The sequence below is a fragment of the Chiroxiphia lanceolata genome, chromosome 1 (genome assembly GCF_009829145.1).
Source record: "Chiroxiphia lanceolata isolate bChiLan1 chromosome 1, bChiLan1.pri, whole genome shotgun sequence".
Classification (NCBI taxonomy): Eukaryota; Metazoa; Chordata; class Aves; order Passeriformes; family Pipridae; genus Chiroxiphia; species Chiroxiphia lanceolata.
In genome coordinates this window covers 112,080,914-112,098,131 of record NC_045637.1, presented here as the reverse complement: position 1 = coordinate 112,098,131, position 17,218 = coordinate 112,080,914, and the positions used below count along the sequence as shown (strand labels likewise).

The following is a 17,218-nucleotide window of genomic DNA, read 5'->3' as shown; positions in this document are numbered from 1 at the left end:
TATTTAGCAACGTGCTTTTGTAAAGCTGTAAACTGTGCTTTTATCTTTTTCTTCCCTCCCCTCAAGTACTATAGGTACTTGAATGCATATCAGAAATAAACATTGAGGGAGATGACTGATAGAAAGAGACATGTAGGAAAAGTGAATTTTCTCATTAAAGTTGCAGCAGTTAGTATTTATATTACTTATGGGAATTAGTTCCACTGAAGGGACAATACAGTTGACATAAATATCCTTGCAACATTGAAAGGAACATAATTCTGCTTGCAAATATATTTAAATTCACAAAAGAACCAATTAAATTTTACATTATGAAATGTTTTAGTTGAATTTCTATGGAATGCATTCTTACAGTGACTATTAGTATGTCTAGTTTCCCTTCATAACTCCTGTTATTCAAAATAATCTGTTTTCTGTGAACTGATGAATATAGATCAGTTGATATGAAGGCTTTTCTACAAAATTTCCAATTACAACTAATTTAAAAATTCAAACTAATTCCAATAGAAGGAAAATTGTTTTTGTCAGATGATGTAGCCCAAGGCTGCAAGAAGAATTACAGCATGGCAATTGTGAGACATTTAATTATATTAAAATTGTTGAAAACAAAATGCTGCATCCAATCTTTAGTTCTGTAATGATGTCTCCTTTTTTTCTTTTTTTGTAAGGGAGCATTAATTAGAAGAGGGTAGTGAATAGTGAAGTGTATCAAGTATGGGTAATGAAATTGCAATGGAGAAATGCCTGGTTTAGATGATTTGATGTTTGATGGAAATAAGTCTTCAAAGATAAAGAAAACAAACAAATTATTTAGTCCTTGTCAGATTTCTCTCTAAAATTACACTTACGTTAGTGGCAGCATGAGACTTAATTACATTCTTGAACAAAGCTAAACTGTAGAAAAAAGGTTGAATGAACAGTAGATGGTGATAATGCAACATGTAAAAATAAGGTATTGCTAAAAATAAGTATATTCACAGGTATTTAGTCAGTACCTCATAATAATTTTTAATAATTCTCCTGTTTGGACACAAATTTCTTCAGTTCAATCACAGTCTCTTAGTATGTGATTTAGAGCTGGAACATATGAATAGACTATAAATTTATTTACATTTTATTTTTTCATTTCTTTCTAGGAAAAAAATATTTAGGTTTCAAAAATGTGTCTTTGGATGAAAATTCATCCTTTGTTAATAAATGTTCACTTTTATTCTGTTACTTTTAATCGATGTAGATGGCAACCCAAAGATTTTTTTCCAACATTGTCACATGGTTGACCAAAAAATAGTTAAAAGTATGCTCCTTTGTATATATGAGACTTTGCTAAGTGCAGAGGAAAATGATATAAGCTGTATTCCTTGAAGCTAACTTATTTCAACAGTATTGTCTTTCATGTTCCAGAAAATATATTCTACATTTCTTTGGGATACCAGTTAGGAACTGTTAATTTTCAAATAACCATAAACTGTTTTCATCATGACCCGGCCTGTTCAGTGTTAGTGCATATGTTAGAGCATTTGAAAATTTGGCATCTTGAAAAATATTTGTAAGTGCTGTAATTGTGACTTGATGATGGAAAAGTGAATCATCCATTTCACCTGCAAATTTAAGAAATCTCATTGCCATTCAAAGATATTTAAGCATGGTTAAATTAGTTAAAGTGCTTATTCAGAAAATGAAATTATATTTAATCCATCTACATATATTACAGTGCTCATATAGTGATTGAATTCTTAGTGGTTAACTCAGGGATTAGTTCTCAATGTTTATGAATATTCATGAATGACGTGAATAGGCTGTTTTGGTCTTGTTGACCACTGTTATGGCTTCACTAGTAAATCAGTAATGTTCAGGGGGATGACAGAAGAAGCATTTGATTAATCCTAAGAAATACTTAGGACTGAAATGGGTTTATGCCTTACTAATAAATCCATAGTGGGCAAGGGAATGATAAAAGGAACCCAAGATTTGATTTTAGAAGTTATGTAGTAATACTTAGGTTTGAAATGTTTTGGTTAAAGAGTAAACATATATATATAAGGAGGAATACCAAACAGCACTCATCATTTGCTTTTCACTGGAAGTGTGGTAATCTTCTTGATTTTCCCGCAGAAATCAAGTGCTGTTAATTTACTTTGAGTGTTTCTTTCCTTAGCTAAAACCAAGTATTCTTCTCGGTAGGACTGATTTGTGTACGGTGACTTTTTGTATTTCACGGCTTCACCAGCTTCTTCTTTCTCAAACAGATAGATGTATGTCTTTAAACTGTCTGAGCACGCAGATACTGGTGTTCCAAATATGATGGGTAAACTATAAAGAATGATTATTTGAATTTTTGTTGCTAAGATGTAAACTGCGGGAAAGCCACTCCCTGACACTAGGGAGAGAAATCTGATAAGATTACCAGTAACAGAATAGCTGTATGTGTGATGGGTAAGGATCAGCTAAAAATTACGGTGGAACTAGAAGGCCAACTTAAGTGAGCAAAGTAGATTCCAGTAAATAGGGTGATATTTAAAATCAGTGAAGTATCTTAATTCTAAATAAAAGCTGGATGTGCAAAAGTGCAAACATGAGATGTCTGAAAGGAAGCGTGAGGAAACTATAGCACCTGACAGCAGGCTAGTTACTTTATATAAGGAATATCCCATGTGCACAGTGGAATGTCAAATCAGAGGAATCCTGTAATATCAAGATGTAAACTGTACAGAAAGGAGAGTTTCAGATGGGTATAAGCACGACTATGTATCAAAAAATAGATTCTAATAATATAATATTTCAGTGTGGAAGTTATAAAAAGAAATCTGAAATTATTATTTTATAACTACACTGTTGTCCATAACATGCAAATATCATCAACTGTGTGATATTCTACAAAGCAACTGACTGAGAAGCAGTAATGCTGGGTGACTTCATCTTGTCTGTAGGCAGGTGGTGTCTTTGTTACCAAATTTCCCAAAGTTTCAGTACTGTGGAGCTTATCGTGCAGACCTTTTGTGTGAAGGGTGTCGCCTCTTCTTCATTTTGGTCCCCGTTTGTAGCGCTATACCTTCTCTGTTTGCTCTTTGATAAGTAGAATTGAAGACATCATTGATTAGACAGGCACTCCTTTAATTTTATTGTTTATGACCAATTTCAGATCCAGCTACAGGCCCAGTGAGAGCAGCATTGCACCTGGTCCTTGTTCTGAGGAGTCACCAGGGTGAAGAGGTAGCCCTGCAAGTGCCAGTGTGGATTAAAATACAGTACACAGTTATGGGTGGTGTCACAGTTCTCCACATTGGCAACTCAGAAATAATAAATTAAATGAAATTATAATTAACTGCAATTAACTGAACAACTACCTGTGTAAAATGAAGTTTATGTTTAGTTATAAACTTCAAATTTTGATCATATGTTCCTAGATCACACCTTCTCTGTAGTATATTATCAGACCTATTTATTAATTACATTAAAAGAGTTATATTTCTTGTACTTCCTTATCAGCAAGCAAATATACCTAGTCAATAATTCATGTTGCAGTTTACTCAATAAACTGGGAAATGCTGTCTTTTCAGAATTGCATCTGATCCAATAAACCAAATCATATAATAATAAAGTATGTCATCGATGTAAACAAATACCAGATGGGTTGTAAAACATTTAATTTTAGATCAGTGCAAATAGACTGAGATACACACTGATGTGGTGCATTGTCAGTCACTAGTAAAGCTGAAAAAGGGATTCCCACTGTGTGTCCCTATTCTGAAGGATTCCACCTTCATGTTTGTTTTTCTCTTGCTTTAAGTGTTTGATGCTTGTTCTCTTTAGCCCCATTTGCTCCCTGTTATCACGCTTTCAGACCAGGTGTGCTGGCATGGCTGCTTTTCCAAGCGTGACAATACAAGCCAGCAAGGGTTTGCTGATGAAAGTAGATGTTGCCAGAGAAGGTGCTCGCACAGAACGTCCCTGAGGCGGCCGAGGCATGGGCACTGTGGAGGCTGGGCTGCTGCTTTGTGTGATTTGGGAAGTGGGTTTATCTCTTGTGCTGTTTTCTCACTCTGAAGGGATGAATGTTGTTACCTGTGCCAGAATCAGCTTCCTTCAGTATGGATGTACATAGTTTTTTACTCCTAAGATGCAAACGCATTCACTACAAGACTCTTTCAGTTGTGGTCAGTTCAAGATGAAGTTCCAAGTGTGTTTGCATTATTGAATTGCAAGGCTATGTTTTTTTCCACACAGTTAAAATCCAAAGGCTGTTGTTCTGTATTTAAGATATCTGCTAGCATTTCTATAATAAAGTTTTCTAATTGTGTGTTCACTGACATTTTGTTTTATCTCTAGGGACATGGTTTAGTGGTGGATTGGCAGTGTGAGGTTTGTGGTTGGACTCGATGTTCTTAAAGGTTATTTCCAACCTAAACAGCTCTATGATCTGTATATGTGTCTGTATTCTGTATTAATTTATAATAGTAAATAAATTTAAATTTAAATTTTGAAGTGTATTTGCTAAAATATTATCAAAAGCTTTGCAGAAAGCATGAAGTCTTGTTATGTTCTTCATATTAAATGCACTAAAATCAAACCTTCCTACATACAGAAACATTACACGCATATACCAGTGCAGATATACTTAATCTTGATTGCATGACAGAAACTTTCTTTCTAGATAAAAATGTCTTCCAACTGTAGATATGAATTAGAATTATGTAGCAGAAAACTAATACCTTATTTACAAAAAGTATTTTCTTGATTTCTTCTTTGGGGAATTAATTTAAATAAAAAAACACCTGTCATCTTGTCTGACAGCTGATGACAGCATCAAAATCACTGAGTGACTAAGATGACAAGCTATTTCTACACATCAGCACCTCAGGCTTTTATTGCTCTCTTGGGTACACAAGAAACTCGTATTAAGTGGTGTTTAACAAGGACTCATTTAGTTTGTCAGTTTTGTGACACAATTTATATGAAGGAAGGGGTAATGTTCCCATGTCAGCTAAGATGAGAAGATTGCATAGATGTTGTCGGTCTGCATAGAATGAAGCTTGTCTGTAGAGATGCAAACAAATCAAAGGGCATGTTTTTTCATCACACTTCCAAACGGGGATTAGGCAAGTTTATGTAAAAATTCATGCATTGTTAGTCAGAAACTGATTGTTCAGATTTAGGAAGAAATTTTCTTATGAAGAAATACAGCTTTTTTTTTCCCCCCTTAAGTCAAGTGAGTTACTGTAGTTTTATCGCTGTCATGTTTAACTACAGTGACTTTCCAACCATGTAGTATTGAATAGGGAAATTTCTAAAAGCACTGTGAAGACTTCCCTTCAGTGAAACTTACCTTTCACGTATTCAAAAGTTTTTGGAAATTCATCACTTTGTTTCAGTAAAAAAACCCTGATATTTTCTGATAGTCTCCAACGTTGCCTTCAGACAAAGTCCAGTAATCCATTCCTCAGCAACTGGTAAAGTAAATGGGAATGGGGAGTGTTCTGTGGACATTTTTAAACATTTTATCAGGAAGATCTCAGCAAAATATGCGTTCTCACAGTGCCCTGCACTGAGGGTTTTTTCCCAAGTCAGGTTGGCGTAAACTGCTCTACTCCAGGTTCTGTATAGAGCCAAGTCTGAACTACAAATTTTCCTGTGGCACATTCATGTCTTAAAGTTGAAGAACATGAAAAATCCCTAGATTTTTACAGCCTTTTCCAGGGGATTTAGGGTTTCCCTAGACAAACGTTAAATACTAAAGAATTAGAGTTCACTGAAACAGTATAATTAGATTTCAGCCACAAATCCAGGTTTGCGCTTTTCACTTAGGTATTCAGGTGAACAGGCTGATCTTTAGAAAAAAAACTGACATCCTGAGTTTATCACTGTACAAACAGTCACAAAAATACTATTCTGTGTGATTTTTCTTATGCCTCCATGAAGAGACTTTGGCAGAAGCTGCAAAAGAAGTTTCTTGCTACTCGTTATTTCATATATGAATCGTGAACATATGCTCTGAGTGGGTTTGAAATCACTTAGATTTGATTTTTTATTTATGTTTATTATTGTGCAGTAATCCATAGCACTGAAAACATGTCATAAAGAAAACTGTGCAGTAGGGAATTAGTGGGAGAAATATTTCAAAACAGTATTTTTAATATGTTGCTTAATCTCTATGATGACTGGCATATTTACTTGATTTGTAATGCATTCTCTTTGTTTACCCATATTTGCCTCATCATCTTGTATTGCAAGGTATTTCATTAATGTTATTATTTTGCACTTGAAGAAATTATGATGGGATTTTGAACAGTACGTGATTTTGTATTTTTCTGGTTTTATTAATATAAATATTTCTTTTTTCCTCTAGAAAGGTCCTAAAGGAAATCTCTGTTGGAGACCTAAAGCCTAATGAAACAGTTGAAGCAAATCTGGAAGCACAACTACTCTCCAAATTAGACCATCCAGCCATTGTCAAATTTTATGCAAGCTTTGTGGAGCGAGATAGTTTCTGCATCATCACTGAATATTGTGAGGTGAGACTCAAAAATTTGACAAAATCTGGCATTTAAGGTAGGGTCTTCTAAGAAGCCATTTAAAAAAATGTTTTAGTTTGAATTTTAGGCTTTATTTGTTACTTATGGTATCACCTGCTACTTATTAGGTGTATTTCAGATAAGCAGTGTTAGGCACTGAAGTGAGACTCCTAGCTCATAGAAAAACAAACCAGAGAAGAGCAAATAGGTAATTTTAAGTCTAAGTTCATTTTGTGTGTTATAATCAGTATTACAAGGAAGACTTAAATCAGATACATTACACATCTGTGGGATAACTCAGAAAGGTTGACCACGTGTACTACTTATAGGAAAGAGGATGAGATTGGGAGTTTGGGGGTATGGTATGAAATGTGATATAAATGAGGAAGGGAAAACTCACTTGTCATTTGGGGTGATTACAAGAAATTTAAGCTTGATCACGTGGATGATGAGATTGGTAGCAACACTGGCTTTATGAAATGAAAAATAGTGTAAGTCAAAGACCAGAGTGTAGTGGATAAAACAAATATTAAACCATGATGTATTACAGTATTGTTACTATTCATTTTTTAACTCCAGCATTTGGTTTAAAAACATGTTGCTGAAATCTGTCTTAAGGCTTTAAAATAAGAATTTAAACATATTTAAGCCAGCTTTTTAGGAGTTTATGTAAAACAAGTGCCTACTTTGTATTAAATATAGATGTGCTCTTCAAAAAAAATAAATCTGTCATACATGAAGTGATCTTTTATGAAACTGTGAAGCAAACTCTTCAGTTGTGCTCTGCTAGACATGCTGAAATGCTTTGGAAGCTAATGATCTTTATGCTACTGGATTGCCTGTTCACAAATCAGACTTGATTTAACTAATCACATTTCTTCAAGAACTTGGCTTTGGTGAGAATAATGAAACAAGTAAGGTTCCTGACAGTTCTTTCTTCCTTAGAAGCTTTGTTTGATGACAGTAAGATGCCTGTTTATTGCTGGGATTTTTAAAATTTAAATCTGAAATGTTCAATTCTGCGATGCAATCTGAATATTTGTTTACATATTATTTTAACACCCATGCAGAAGCTCTTTGTGTCATTCCCTGAATGTCTGACAGCTGAGGCTTGAGAGTATTGCCAACTCTTTGAGGAAATCCAGAGCTCAGAGCTGAAGGATTATTCTAACTGTCCAGCTATTTCCATACACTCATCATTTCCTCTCTACTGACGGTACAAAGTGGCCCAACACCAGATAAGTTGAACATGTAGGAATAAAGGAGCCTATTTCAGCAGCATTATATGGCTTTTGTCCACTGATTTTCCTCTCTTTTCTTTTTTTTTTTTGTTGTTCATGCAGAATAAAGTTACAGGTGAATAAAAAAGAGCATGATAGCAATCACTAGAGTAGTCACAACCATCACTCCTTGGAGGTTTGGGTTTTTATTCAGGCAATATAAACTACCCTGCATGAAAACGTTTTGGTACTGAGTTACCCTAGGATCTGGGAGTCATATACTCAAACACATGAGAATGTATTAGAGCAAGTCAAATGAAGGAGGGGGAAATAGATTTGCTGGCTATGCACTGAATCTCTTCAGTTTTGAGTTTGCTGGGTCAGGTCAGAATGATATTTGGTACAATAGGATGTGCTTCTGACTTTTTCAAAAAGGACACATTGTGTGGTATGATTGCATTTAAGCAATTACAATATGTTTCATCAAGTGTTCAGGCAAGGAAGGTATAAAGCAAAGCTGCAAACAGTGCTATGAAGTTTCTTTCCTATTTTAGTGGGAGTATTTTCAGGAGGTATACTTTTGTATTTGCTTACCTATAACCTGCCTTTGTATGTGGTGGGATTTGGGTCTTTTGACCTAAAAGATGCCTGGTTAAACCATGCATAAATTGAGAATGAGAAAAATGTTTTGCTACATGATGTTGTTTGGAAGTCTAGTGCATTCAGTTTCTCGTGCATAGAATAATTACCAGATTGGCAGTAATTGGTACTCTTGGGCAGACTCAAAACAAAGAACAGACATTAAGCTGGCATGGAAACAGAACTGCCCTCTGAGCCTTACTCCACTTTCTCCAAAGTACTGTGACTTACTCATTAGCCAGGGTAATTTCTTCATTCTTGCATGAGTAGCATAGAGTGAGCCTCCAGTGCAGCTGCCCCATGCTATACTTGTCCTGTGAAAGAAAAAAAAAAAAGACAACATTGGTCTGCATTGCTCAGCTTGACATCTTTTATTATAACTGAATTCACTCAAAATTATAGAGAAGAGGTGTATGTGTTCTATTTTGATCTTCTTGTTGAGCTTCTTTGACAGTTTCCCCAAATCAAAATCTTATGGGTAATATAAACACTGTCAGCTAAGTCAGATTTCAAACAAAAATGTCTTAATGAACCTTGGATTTAATTTTGTAGTATAAATTGGACTTCAATAAAATACAGTTTTTACAAAGTAATTACTTTAAAAGTTGCATCATTTTAATATATTGTAAACCAGAACTGGTTGTGCTTTTCCCTGGACAATTATTTATGTCTCTTCACTGTGGTCTCAGCTGTGATGTGAGTACACATATGCTAAGGAAATCTTAGCAAAAAGAATAACTAAAGCAATCAATGCTTGTTCACGTTATCAGCTCTAGATGCTAAGCTTTTTCAAATAAGTTAGTGGTGTGTTTGATACTCTGGATATTTAAATAGAAACTGCAGCTTGGAAACTCCATATGTACTCTAATTGCTAAATTGTTGAATTCCTTATGAAGTTCATTATGCTGACCTTCCAAAGTGCAAATTGAGTTAACAAATTATTTCAGAGTTTCACAGCAGCAGTATGTCAGCAAATCTTTTATGAGGTGTTTTTGTTTTCCTTTTTTCAGACACAAAATTAAGGTTAAATGTATTGCAGGACATTGAGATCATTCTTCTCTATTTGAAGGTAAAAAGCCATGCAGTTATGTGAGGGCACATGTAGTGCAGTATTGAACTGCTTTTGTTCTCCTTTGACCTTTTGAAGGAATTGTCCCTCAACTTCAGAGTATTCACTACCCTAACTCTGGAGGTCCTGCACTGATTTTCTTTGCATTTTTCATTGCAATGTGTTCTTCTGAGAGGGGCCGCATTGGGACAGGGAGAAGCACTGATTGGAGCCTGCTGCACTTCATTTATCCTCACCTGGATAGTACATAGTCCGCTGTGGCCAGTAGCCAGCTGACGTGTTTCAGCACCCCCTCAGTCTTGGGCTATTGTTACAGTTGGGTATGGATGGTCTGGGGCATCGTCTGGAACAAGTAAGTCATTATTTTCGAGGTGTGTGAGTAGTCTCAGACACAGTCCATCTAGTTACCATGCAGCAGAATTCCCAGCATTTTTCTTTCTTTTCTCTACTTTGCTGCAAGCAACCATGGGGGAAGCTGTTGAACATTTGGAGTTGCAAAGGGGAAGCAGCTGCTGGGAGCTCCAAGTTCCCAGAAGAGCTTCTCTCTGGGCTGCAGCAGGGAGGCAGATGGAGAGTTGAAGCCATATTCCCTTCCCCAGGGAATGAGATTATTCAGACATTTCAGTTAAAAAATTGCAAGACATTGTCAGGGGCACACGTTTTTGCTATATGACAAAATACTTTTGCTTTCTTTTAGCACACTCTCGAATGTTGTAACTTAGAACCTCAGGGGCTATAGAAATTACTGTAAATTCATGTGAAAGGCGTGGGACATAAATGCATGGATCTGCAAGGGCAGAACCTGCTTATTTTGTAGCAGCAGTATGAAGCACTGTGGTGTTGGGAACAGAAAAATGAGAAATGCTGAAGAGATCATAAAATGTTTAGGGTCAGCAATGCAAAGGATCAAAGGGGTTGATGATGGGAAATGACAGTACTGGTACAGTCATACAGGCTAAACTATGCTCTTGTATATGGCACACAAAACTTCTGATTTTATGCAGAATGTATAATGTAAAAGTAATGATTTATGGCGAATAAGCTGTCCTGACGTAAGGTAATTAGTCATTAGAATATAATGAGGCTCACAGTCCCTTTGCTCTGGGGTTAGTTACCTCAACACATTGCTTACCACTAATGTGAGTGCATTCTTGTAGACAAAATCCATTCATTTTATAAACCAGATAAACAATCAGCTGACAACCATCTGTCTAATTTTTTAGCAAAAAGAACAGCTTTCCTGTAAGTCTCCTCAAAATCCACTTTCATCATGTCGTTGTACAGTTGATTTTTCCAAACATCTGGCTTACAGTTTTCAAGTAGTCTTTTTCTGAATATTTTTTTTTGGTGTATTGTCACTCCCTACTGTGTGTCATATTGTTCCATTTCCAGTATTAATTCAAGATCAGTTGTAATTTTAATGAGGTATTTGCAATAACACATGCTACATATTCTTGAAGCTTTAAATCTGCTTTGTTTCTGGAAAAAGTGAGTTTGAAAGAGGGGCAAAGTATCGTAATTAAAGACTGTGCTTTAATTCTTAAGAGAGCAACGTGGTTTCTTTGATGCTGACATGGTTATTTTAACATATTAAATCGGAGTGTCTCTTGACTGTTGAGTGTTTCACTGGAGTGGAAAAGTTTTTCTCAAATTTATTAACTTATTCAGACTGATCGGGGCAGATAGATTTCACTTATTTCGTTATCTATATATTAACCAGTCAATGTAGGTTCTCATCATAAGTCTTTGCAGAGAAACAGCATTTCTACAACACGATCCATCCCTTCCTAAGGTACACAACTAGATGGCAGAGATAACTGCACTCTACAGGTGCGTGTTCCTTTGTGTTAACTATAAAGGGGGTTTGGGGTGACCAGCTTGGATGCACACATCTAAAGTTGGGTGACATGAAGTAAGAAGAGCTGAAAACTTTGATGATATTGAGTAACATTAAGAGAAAATTGACCTGCTTTCCCTATGGAGCCAGATTTCTTGATCTCACTTTGATCCTCAGTTGTGTATGCTTTTGGTGATGGGAGAGTTCAGAATTCACATACGTGCATTAATTTTGTGGACTACGTGGTAAGGAGCCTGAAAGGTCTAAGAAAATAGAGTCCTGTACTTCGATGAAGGAGATGGCATTTTAAAAACTTGCTGTAAATATGCAAATATGTTGTGATATTTTTCAGGGTGGAGATCTAGACTTTAAAATTCAAGAATACAAAGATTCTGGGAAGATATTCACTCAAAGTCAAGTAGTAGAGTGGTTTATACAGTTGTTACTCGGAGTCAACTATATGCATGAAAGGTACAGTCATTTAATATGAGAGCATTTAGCTTGGGAGGGGAGTGAATATACTTACTGACTAGTAGCAGATACTCAGACAGAAATGAAACCTTGTGGATTGTCTTGTATTGGTATAAAGTTCTATTCACCAAAATGTTTTATTTAGCATATGTTGTATATCTCAATTATGATTAATTATCCTGCAAGAACATTGTGCATTATATCTTTTAGTAGCACAATGGTAGGTGTCTTTTAGTGTTAGACACACTTTTTCTAAGAGCCAGATTAAAAATGTATCACAATAGAAAGAGTTCATTGTTGTTAGAAGACAATGGATTAAAAGTTTAAAACAGTCAGTTTTTTAAAGGGGAATCAACAAGGATGTCTTGCAGATACTTAATGTGAAGAATCCAATATATACGCTTGATGGACTCCAACTAAAATCGGTGAAGTTACATACATACCTTCTTTGAAAACAGATATCACTTTTAACAGAACATCAAAGATTAACTTAAAAAAATTCTGCAGGTGATCCAGACAGTGATATGTGGACATCACACATGGTTTGAGTAGGACTAGTGTATATAAGTGAATACCTGCCTAGATCAATTTCCATGAGTATCCATGGGTGCAGTTGTTGCCTGCGATGTGATTTAGGCAGACTGACTTCAGTGATCTAAGCAGTTCCCTTGTTGCCAGTGTACTGGACATATGTGTGATCCCCTTTCTGCATTGTCCAGTGCTGTCACCTTTTCAGGGCTTGGGCAAAACTTGCTTACCTGAACTTGAGTTGCAACAGGGCAGTAGGTAGGAGAGAAGCCACCTGTCATCAAGACCACCCATTTCTGAGTTGAACTGAAGTTAAGCGTGTGGAATATGTTTGATCTAAACTGATAGATACCTAATGAGTTTTTGCACCTACAGAGTCAGACTGTAGAGGGAAAAGGGCAGAATGATTTGCTGTCCAGGATGCAAGAGCATTTGTGTTCCTACATGCCAGTTTATCCAGGGCTTGTACACGAAGTGCTTCCCAACAGACTGCAGTGATAGGAGCACAGTGAAGAGAGCTCTCTTGCGATGCTGTGCTCTCCAGCATTCACCACAGGCTGAAAGGACAGGGCAAAATGGAAATAAAAAACTTGACAATTTAACTAAACTATCAGTGTGGGGATTTTATTCTCTTTCTCAAACTCCAATGTAACAATTTATCATTAAAAGTTTTGGTACTTTGTAAAGTCCAATTTTGATGAAATCCTTCCTTTAATATAAGTGTTTAGAAGATGCATTGTGCAGACTAATGCAGAATAATAATAACATTGCACTTGGACTAGGTGACCAGTGAAGGTCCTTTCCAACTAAACAATTCTATTGTATGGGTTATTTTTTGTCTTTTGTTTTCTGTATTTCTTCATGCCTCTTTTATCTTGTTTTCACATATGTCCCTTTTGTCTGCTCTTCTCTTTGTATTACTCATCTTCTACTTGTTCTCAAAAAAACCTTTAAAACCAAATAAAATCTTAGAAATAAACTTTCTTCAGTAAATATATATATTAAATTATTTGGTTTACTGAAAAGTAGGTTAATTCTCCAGTGGAAGCAGCAATTTGATTTTCTAAACAGCATTTAATTTTCTACATTTGAATCATAGCTATTTAATAGTACCTCTCCAGACACTTACAAATGACTTCACAGTTTTAGTTTTATTTATATATATTTGTTTGTATAATGTGTTATTTGAGTATGCATATTAAAAATTTAGATTTTTTTTCTTATTAGTTTAGAGCCAAACAATAGCTTAAATTGGAAAGGCTTAAAAGAATTTAGAACTACTTACAGAAACTAATTTGAAATACTAAAACATAATAACAGCCCTGTTTCTGTATAGGGGAATCATACATGATTTCTTCTCTACTGATATAGAAAAAAGCTGCAATATATGTTTGAATTATGTCCTAATGCAAAGAAAACTTTTCCCTAGAACTAGAAGCTTGAAGGGTTTGTAACCTCTGGGTTGGGACTTCCTCATACCATTCCTTAGCAAACCCAGCTACTGTGGATGGGTGCTTTTGTTTCAGAGCAGCAAAAATTGTTATTTCTGGTTTTAAACATAGACTATTCATTTGGTTGTCCTTCTTGCACGGCTTTAGATGAACGTCCATACTTTCTGAAAACTCTTATGCTGGAAACTTACTTTAAACCAGGACTTTTTGACTGTCTCAGTTTTTTTTTTCCTTTTTCTGTGATAACAAAAGATTATACAGGTTAGACATTCCTGTCTTTTACTTACACTTCATGAATTCCAAAAAATGACGTAAATATCTTGTGGACATTGTGCTATCTACTGGCTGTTTTGCATTATTGGAAAGATTTTTTAATTTGCAACCTGAAAGCTGACTTATCTAGAATTAAAAAGATTCAGTCTTCATCTGTGTTTGATATAACCAGAGAGAGAAAGAGAAGTAAGGGAGAGGCAACATAGTTCAGTGGTCTTACCTAGATGGAGACAGCATGAAACCATCACGTGGTCTCTCTGGCATATGTGTAGTGCATCACATGTCAAGTGCACAAAATTAATCCCACAGCAATCAGGCAATGAGGCCATTGATTAATTTAACCTCACTTTGAATAAATCTGACCATTATGTTATCCATGGCTTTGCTAATCTTTATGAAGAATTTATGAACACAGAAATTTTTAAAAGGTTACCATTTATGTAAACAGCAGATACTACAGGATTTAAATTTACCCAGAACCTCTTATTTCTCTTCATAGTTCTTCAGATAGAGGAAAGAGAAATTAATTGCTGAATATTTCACAGTAGTAAACTACATCAGCTTCCATCAGATTCACTTGTTGATGATTATGTTGCAGACAAAGCTTTATTCAAGGATACTGCCCACTGCTCAGTGCTTCGTCCTGTTTCTTTATGACTAAGAGACAGCAAGCAGGTACTCTATGGAACACAGATATATTTACAGCCCAATTTAGAAACTGTCCCTAAGTGTCAATTTCTAACCAAAACAGTCAGTCAGAAACTGCTTCACTGTCTGTCAAGTTTTACTGGAGCCCAGTTAATTCATGTTACCTTTATAGATCTGTCTTTTGCTGCAATAAAAAAGTCACACTCTTTCTTAAGAAGGATTTACAGTACAGGCTCAATAATTTTTTCTTAGTAGAATTAAAGTAGTTGCTTCAGGTAAGGCTTCATGTTGTAACTTGTTTATCTTCTGATACATCATGGCAGAATATGGTAGCTTGCATTGAGAGACATCACCATGGAAAGCTCCAAAGACTCACCCCAAATATTTCTTTGTCGTATTTATATGTGAAAGCATCTTATAATAATTGGTAATGCAAACAAGGTTCATCATAATAATAATTTTCATCAATACATCGCAAGATTATATCAACATTACATTTTAATTCAAGCTAATGTGACCCAAACATCTTCTTTTCATCTCCTTTTCAAACAATATGCTACCAAAAGCTTTCTGGATAGTTTTTATATTTAAAGATACCTGTTAGTAAAATAATAGATATTCAGGAAATGTTAGATTCAAAAATTCCATGGTTATATTTATACAAAGTAGTAATAATAAAAAAGGCTAAACCCTACCAATGCTCAAAAACAGTATGCAAGAAAACATATGAAAGAGAAGTTCTTTCAAAGGCTCTGTGTGATAAATGGTAAGGAAAGACTTTATGAATCTAAATTAACACAGTAAGATTTCTGTAAAACTGTGCATGTGTATATATGTATATATACACTTATAAAAAATAATAAATACCATCTTAATTTAATTTTCTTACTGATGTAATGTACGATGAGTATATGTATATTGCTCAAGAAAGCTGTCAAACAGAAAACAAATTATTTATAAATGATAATTTATAAACATCAGTGGAGGCACACTGAATAAAACTTTAATTTTTCCCATTGTGCAAACCTTTCTCTACAGGCATTTCTTTCAGGACATAAAATTGAAAGAAAAAAAATTGTAGAAAAAATTGCTATAGGAAGCATAAAGAACTCTTTTATTTGACCCAAAAAATAGAAATATTTCTTTTTCATGCCCAGTCTATGTACATGCTGCAATGTCTTCTAGTATTATTTTTCATGGTTTTTTTTTTCCATTTGTGAATTGAGTAGATTGAATTTACTATTTTTTTCTCTTCTTGCAAAAATTATTTTCAAATGAGTTGTGGACTTAATTGTGTATTGAAATTGTGCTGCAGAATGCATGTTTTCTATTCTTAATGTAGAAACTGTTTTGGAAATAATTTCATTATGTCAATGCATAAGACTTTAATAGTTCAGTCAAATTTGAGATAATCCTTGAGGATTGCTCAGGAAAAATTAAAATGGATTAATATATTTGCTTTTCCTGCCCACATCTCCAGAATCTTAGACATCAGTTGCTTCCTTTACATGATCTAAATGTCTGAATAACTACTGTATTTGTATTAGCAAATACAGTATGTATCAAATGCCATTCTAATCTTTTCCTGAGCAGAGCTGATAATTAATCTGCTGTGTTAGCAGTCATTTTAAAAGTGGATGAGTTCTAATTTAGTTGAAGTTATAGGGAACAATGCTTTTGGAAGCATTATTGACAAGAATTAGTTGAGAACATGTTTTGTAGAGATGTTCCGTTTTCCTAAGAGGCTGCAGAATTACTGTCACACATGTAAGATTTCTAGAAATTGAGAAGATGCTGTATATCCTTAAATGCTGTGTGGCTTATGATGTTGTTTCAGGCTTTGATGGAAAAATAAGTCTGTAAAAGCTAATTGTTCTTTTCCTTTTAATCTCTGTCTTTTAAAGTTCATCTTCCACACTGTTACTGTAAAAATTGAACTACTAGCCTAGTCTATATACATATTTGTCTTTCAAATAATACTTTTTCTGCAAAGGAGAGTTCCCTGAGCTTTGAGAATCTCTTATTGCTGTTTTTCTCATCACTTATTCTCTTGTGAGACATCTCATTCCCCTGGCAGAAAATAAGATGTAATGCTTTTAAGACGAGTCAGATAGGAAGACTTGCCTTTCTCCCTTCCTCTGCTGCTCTGTATTCTTAAGCTGGGATCTCCAGGTACATTTTTATTATCCTGGCTAATTAGGCTCTCATCCTGCATGTGGGTACCTGTGAATGCACCTCTGTGTTTATATGAAACTCCTTAATGCCATCGTCTGTGCATTGTCACTTGCAGTGGTGGGCTAGCCTTTTGAAAAAGTTAAATACTAGAAATACTTAATACATGACTGTGAATACTTCCAGTGAGATGAGGTTGAATTTCCTTTTATATTCCAGATGGATACTTCACAGAGATTTGAAAGCGAAGAATATATTTTTGAAAGATAATCTTCTTAAAATTGGTGAGATTTCCATACTTTTTAAAGATATATTTTGGTATGATAGAACAGTCTAGCAGATGTTTTGTCAATAAGGAGATTTAAAGAAAATCACGTCTGAAATAGCATTTTGATTTGTGG

The 17,218-nt window shown here is 35.0% G+C and overlaps 1 protein-coding gene across 3 annotated transcripts in view; it reads left to right on the top strand.

Moving 5' to 3' along the window:
• NEK11 (NIMA related kinase 11) overlaps positions 1-17,218 on the top strand; it is an 85,678-nt gene that overhangs the window by 10,967 nt on the left and 57,493 nt on the right. For 2 of the 3 annotated variants that reach the window (XM_032677839.1, XM_032677829.1), the window contains exons 3-5: positions 6,344-6,509; positions 11,627-11,745; positions 17,037-17,101. In XM_032677839.1, coding sequence (XP_032533730.1) covers positions 6,344-6,509; positions 11,627-11,745; positions 17,037-17,101 — 350 coding nt within the window. Of the gene's footprint in view, positions 1-6,343; positions 6,510-9,247; positions 9,790-11,626; positions 11,746-17,036; positions 17,102-17,218 lie in introns of those variants that run through there. The other variant, XM_032677848.1, reaches the window with a different exon arrangement.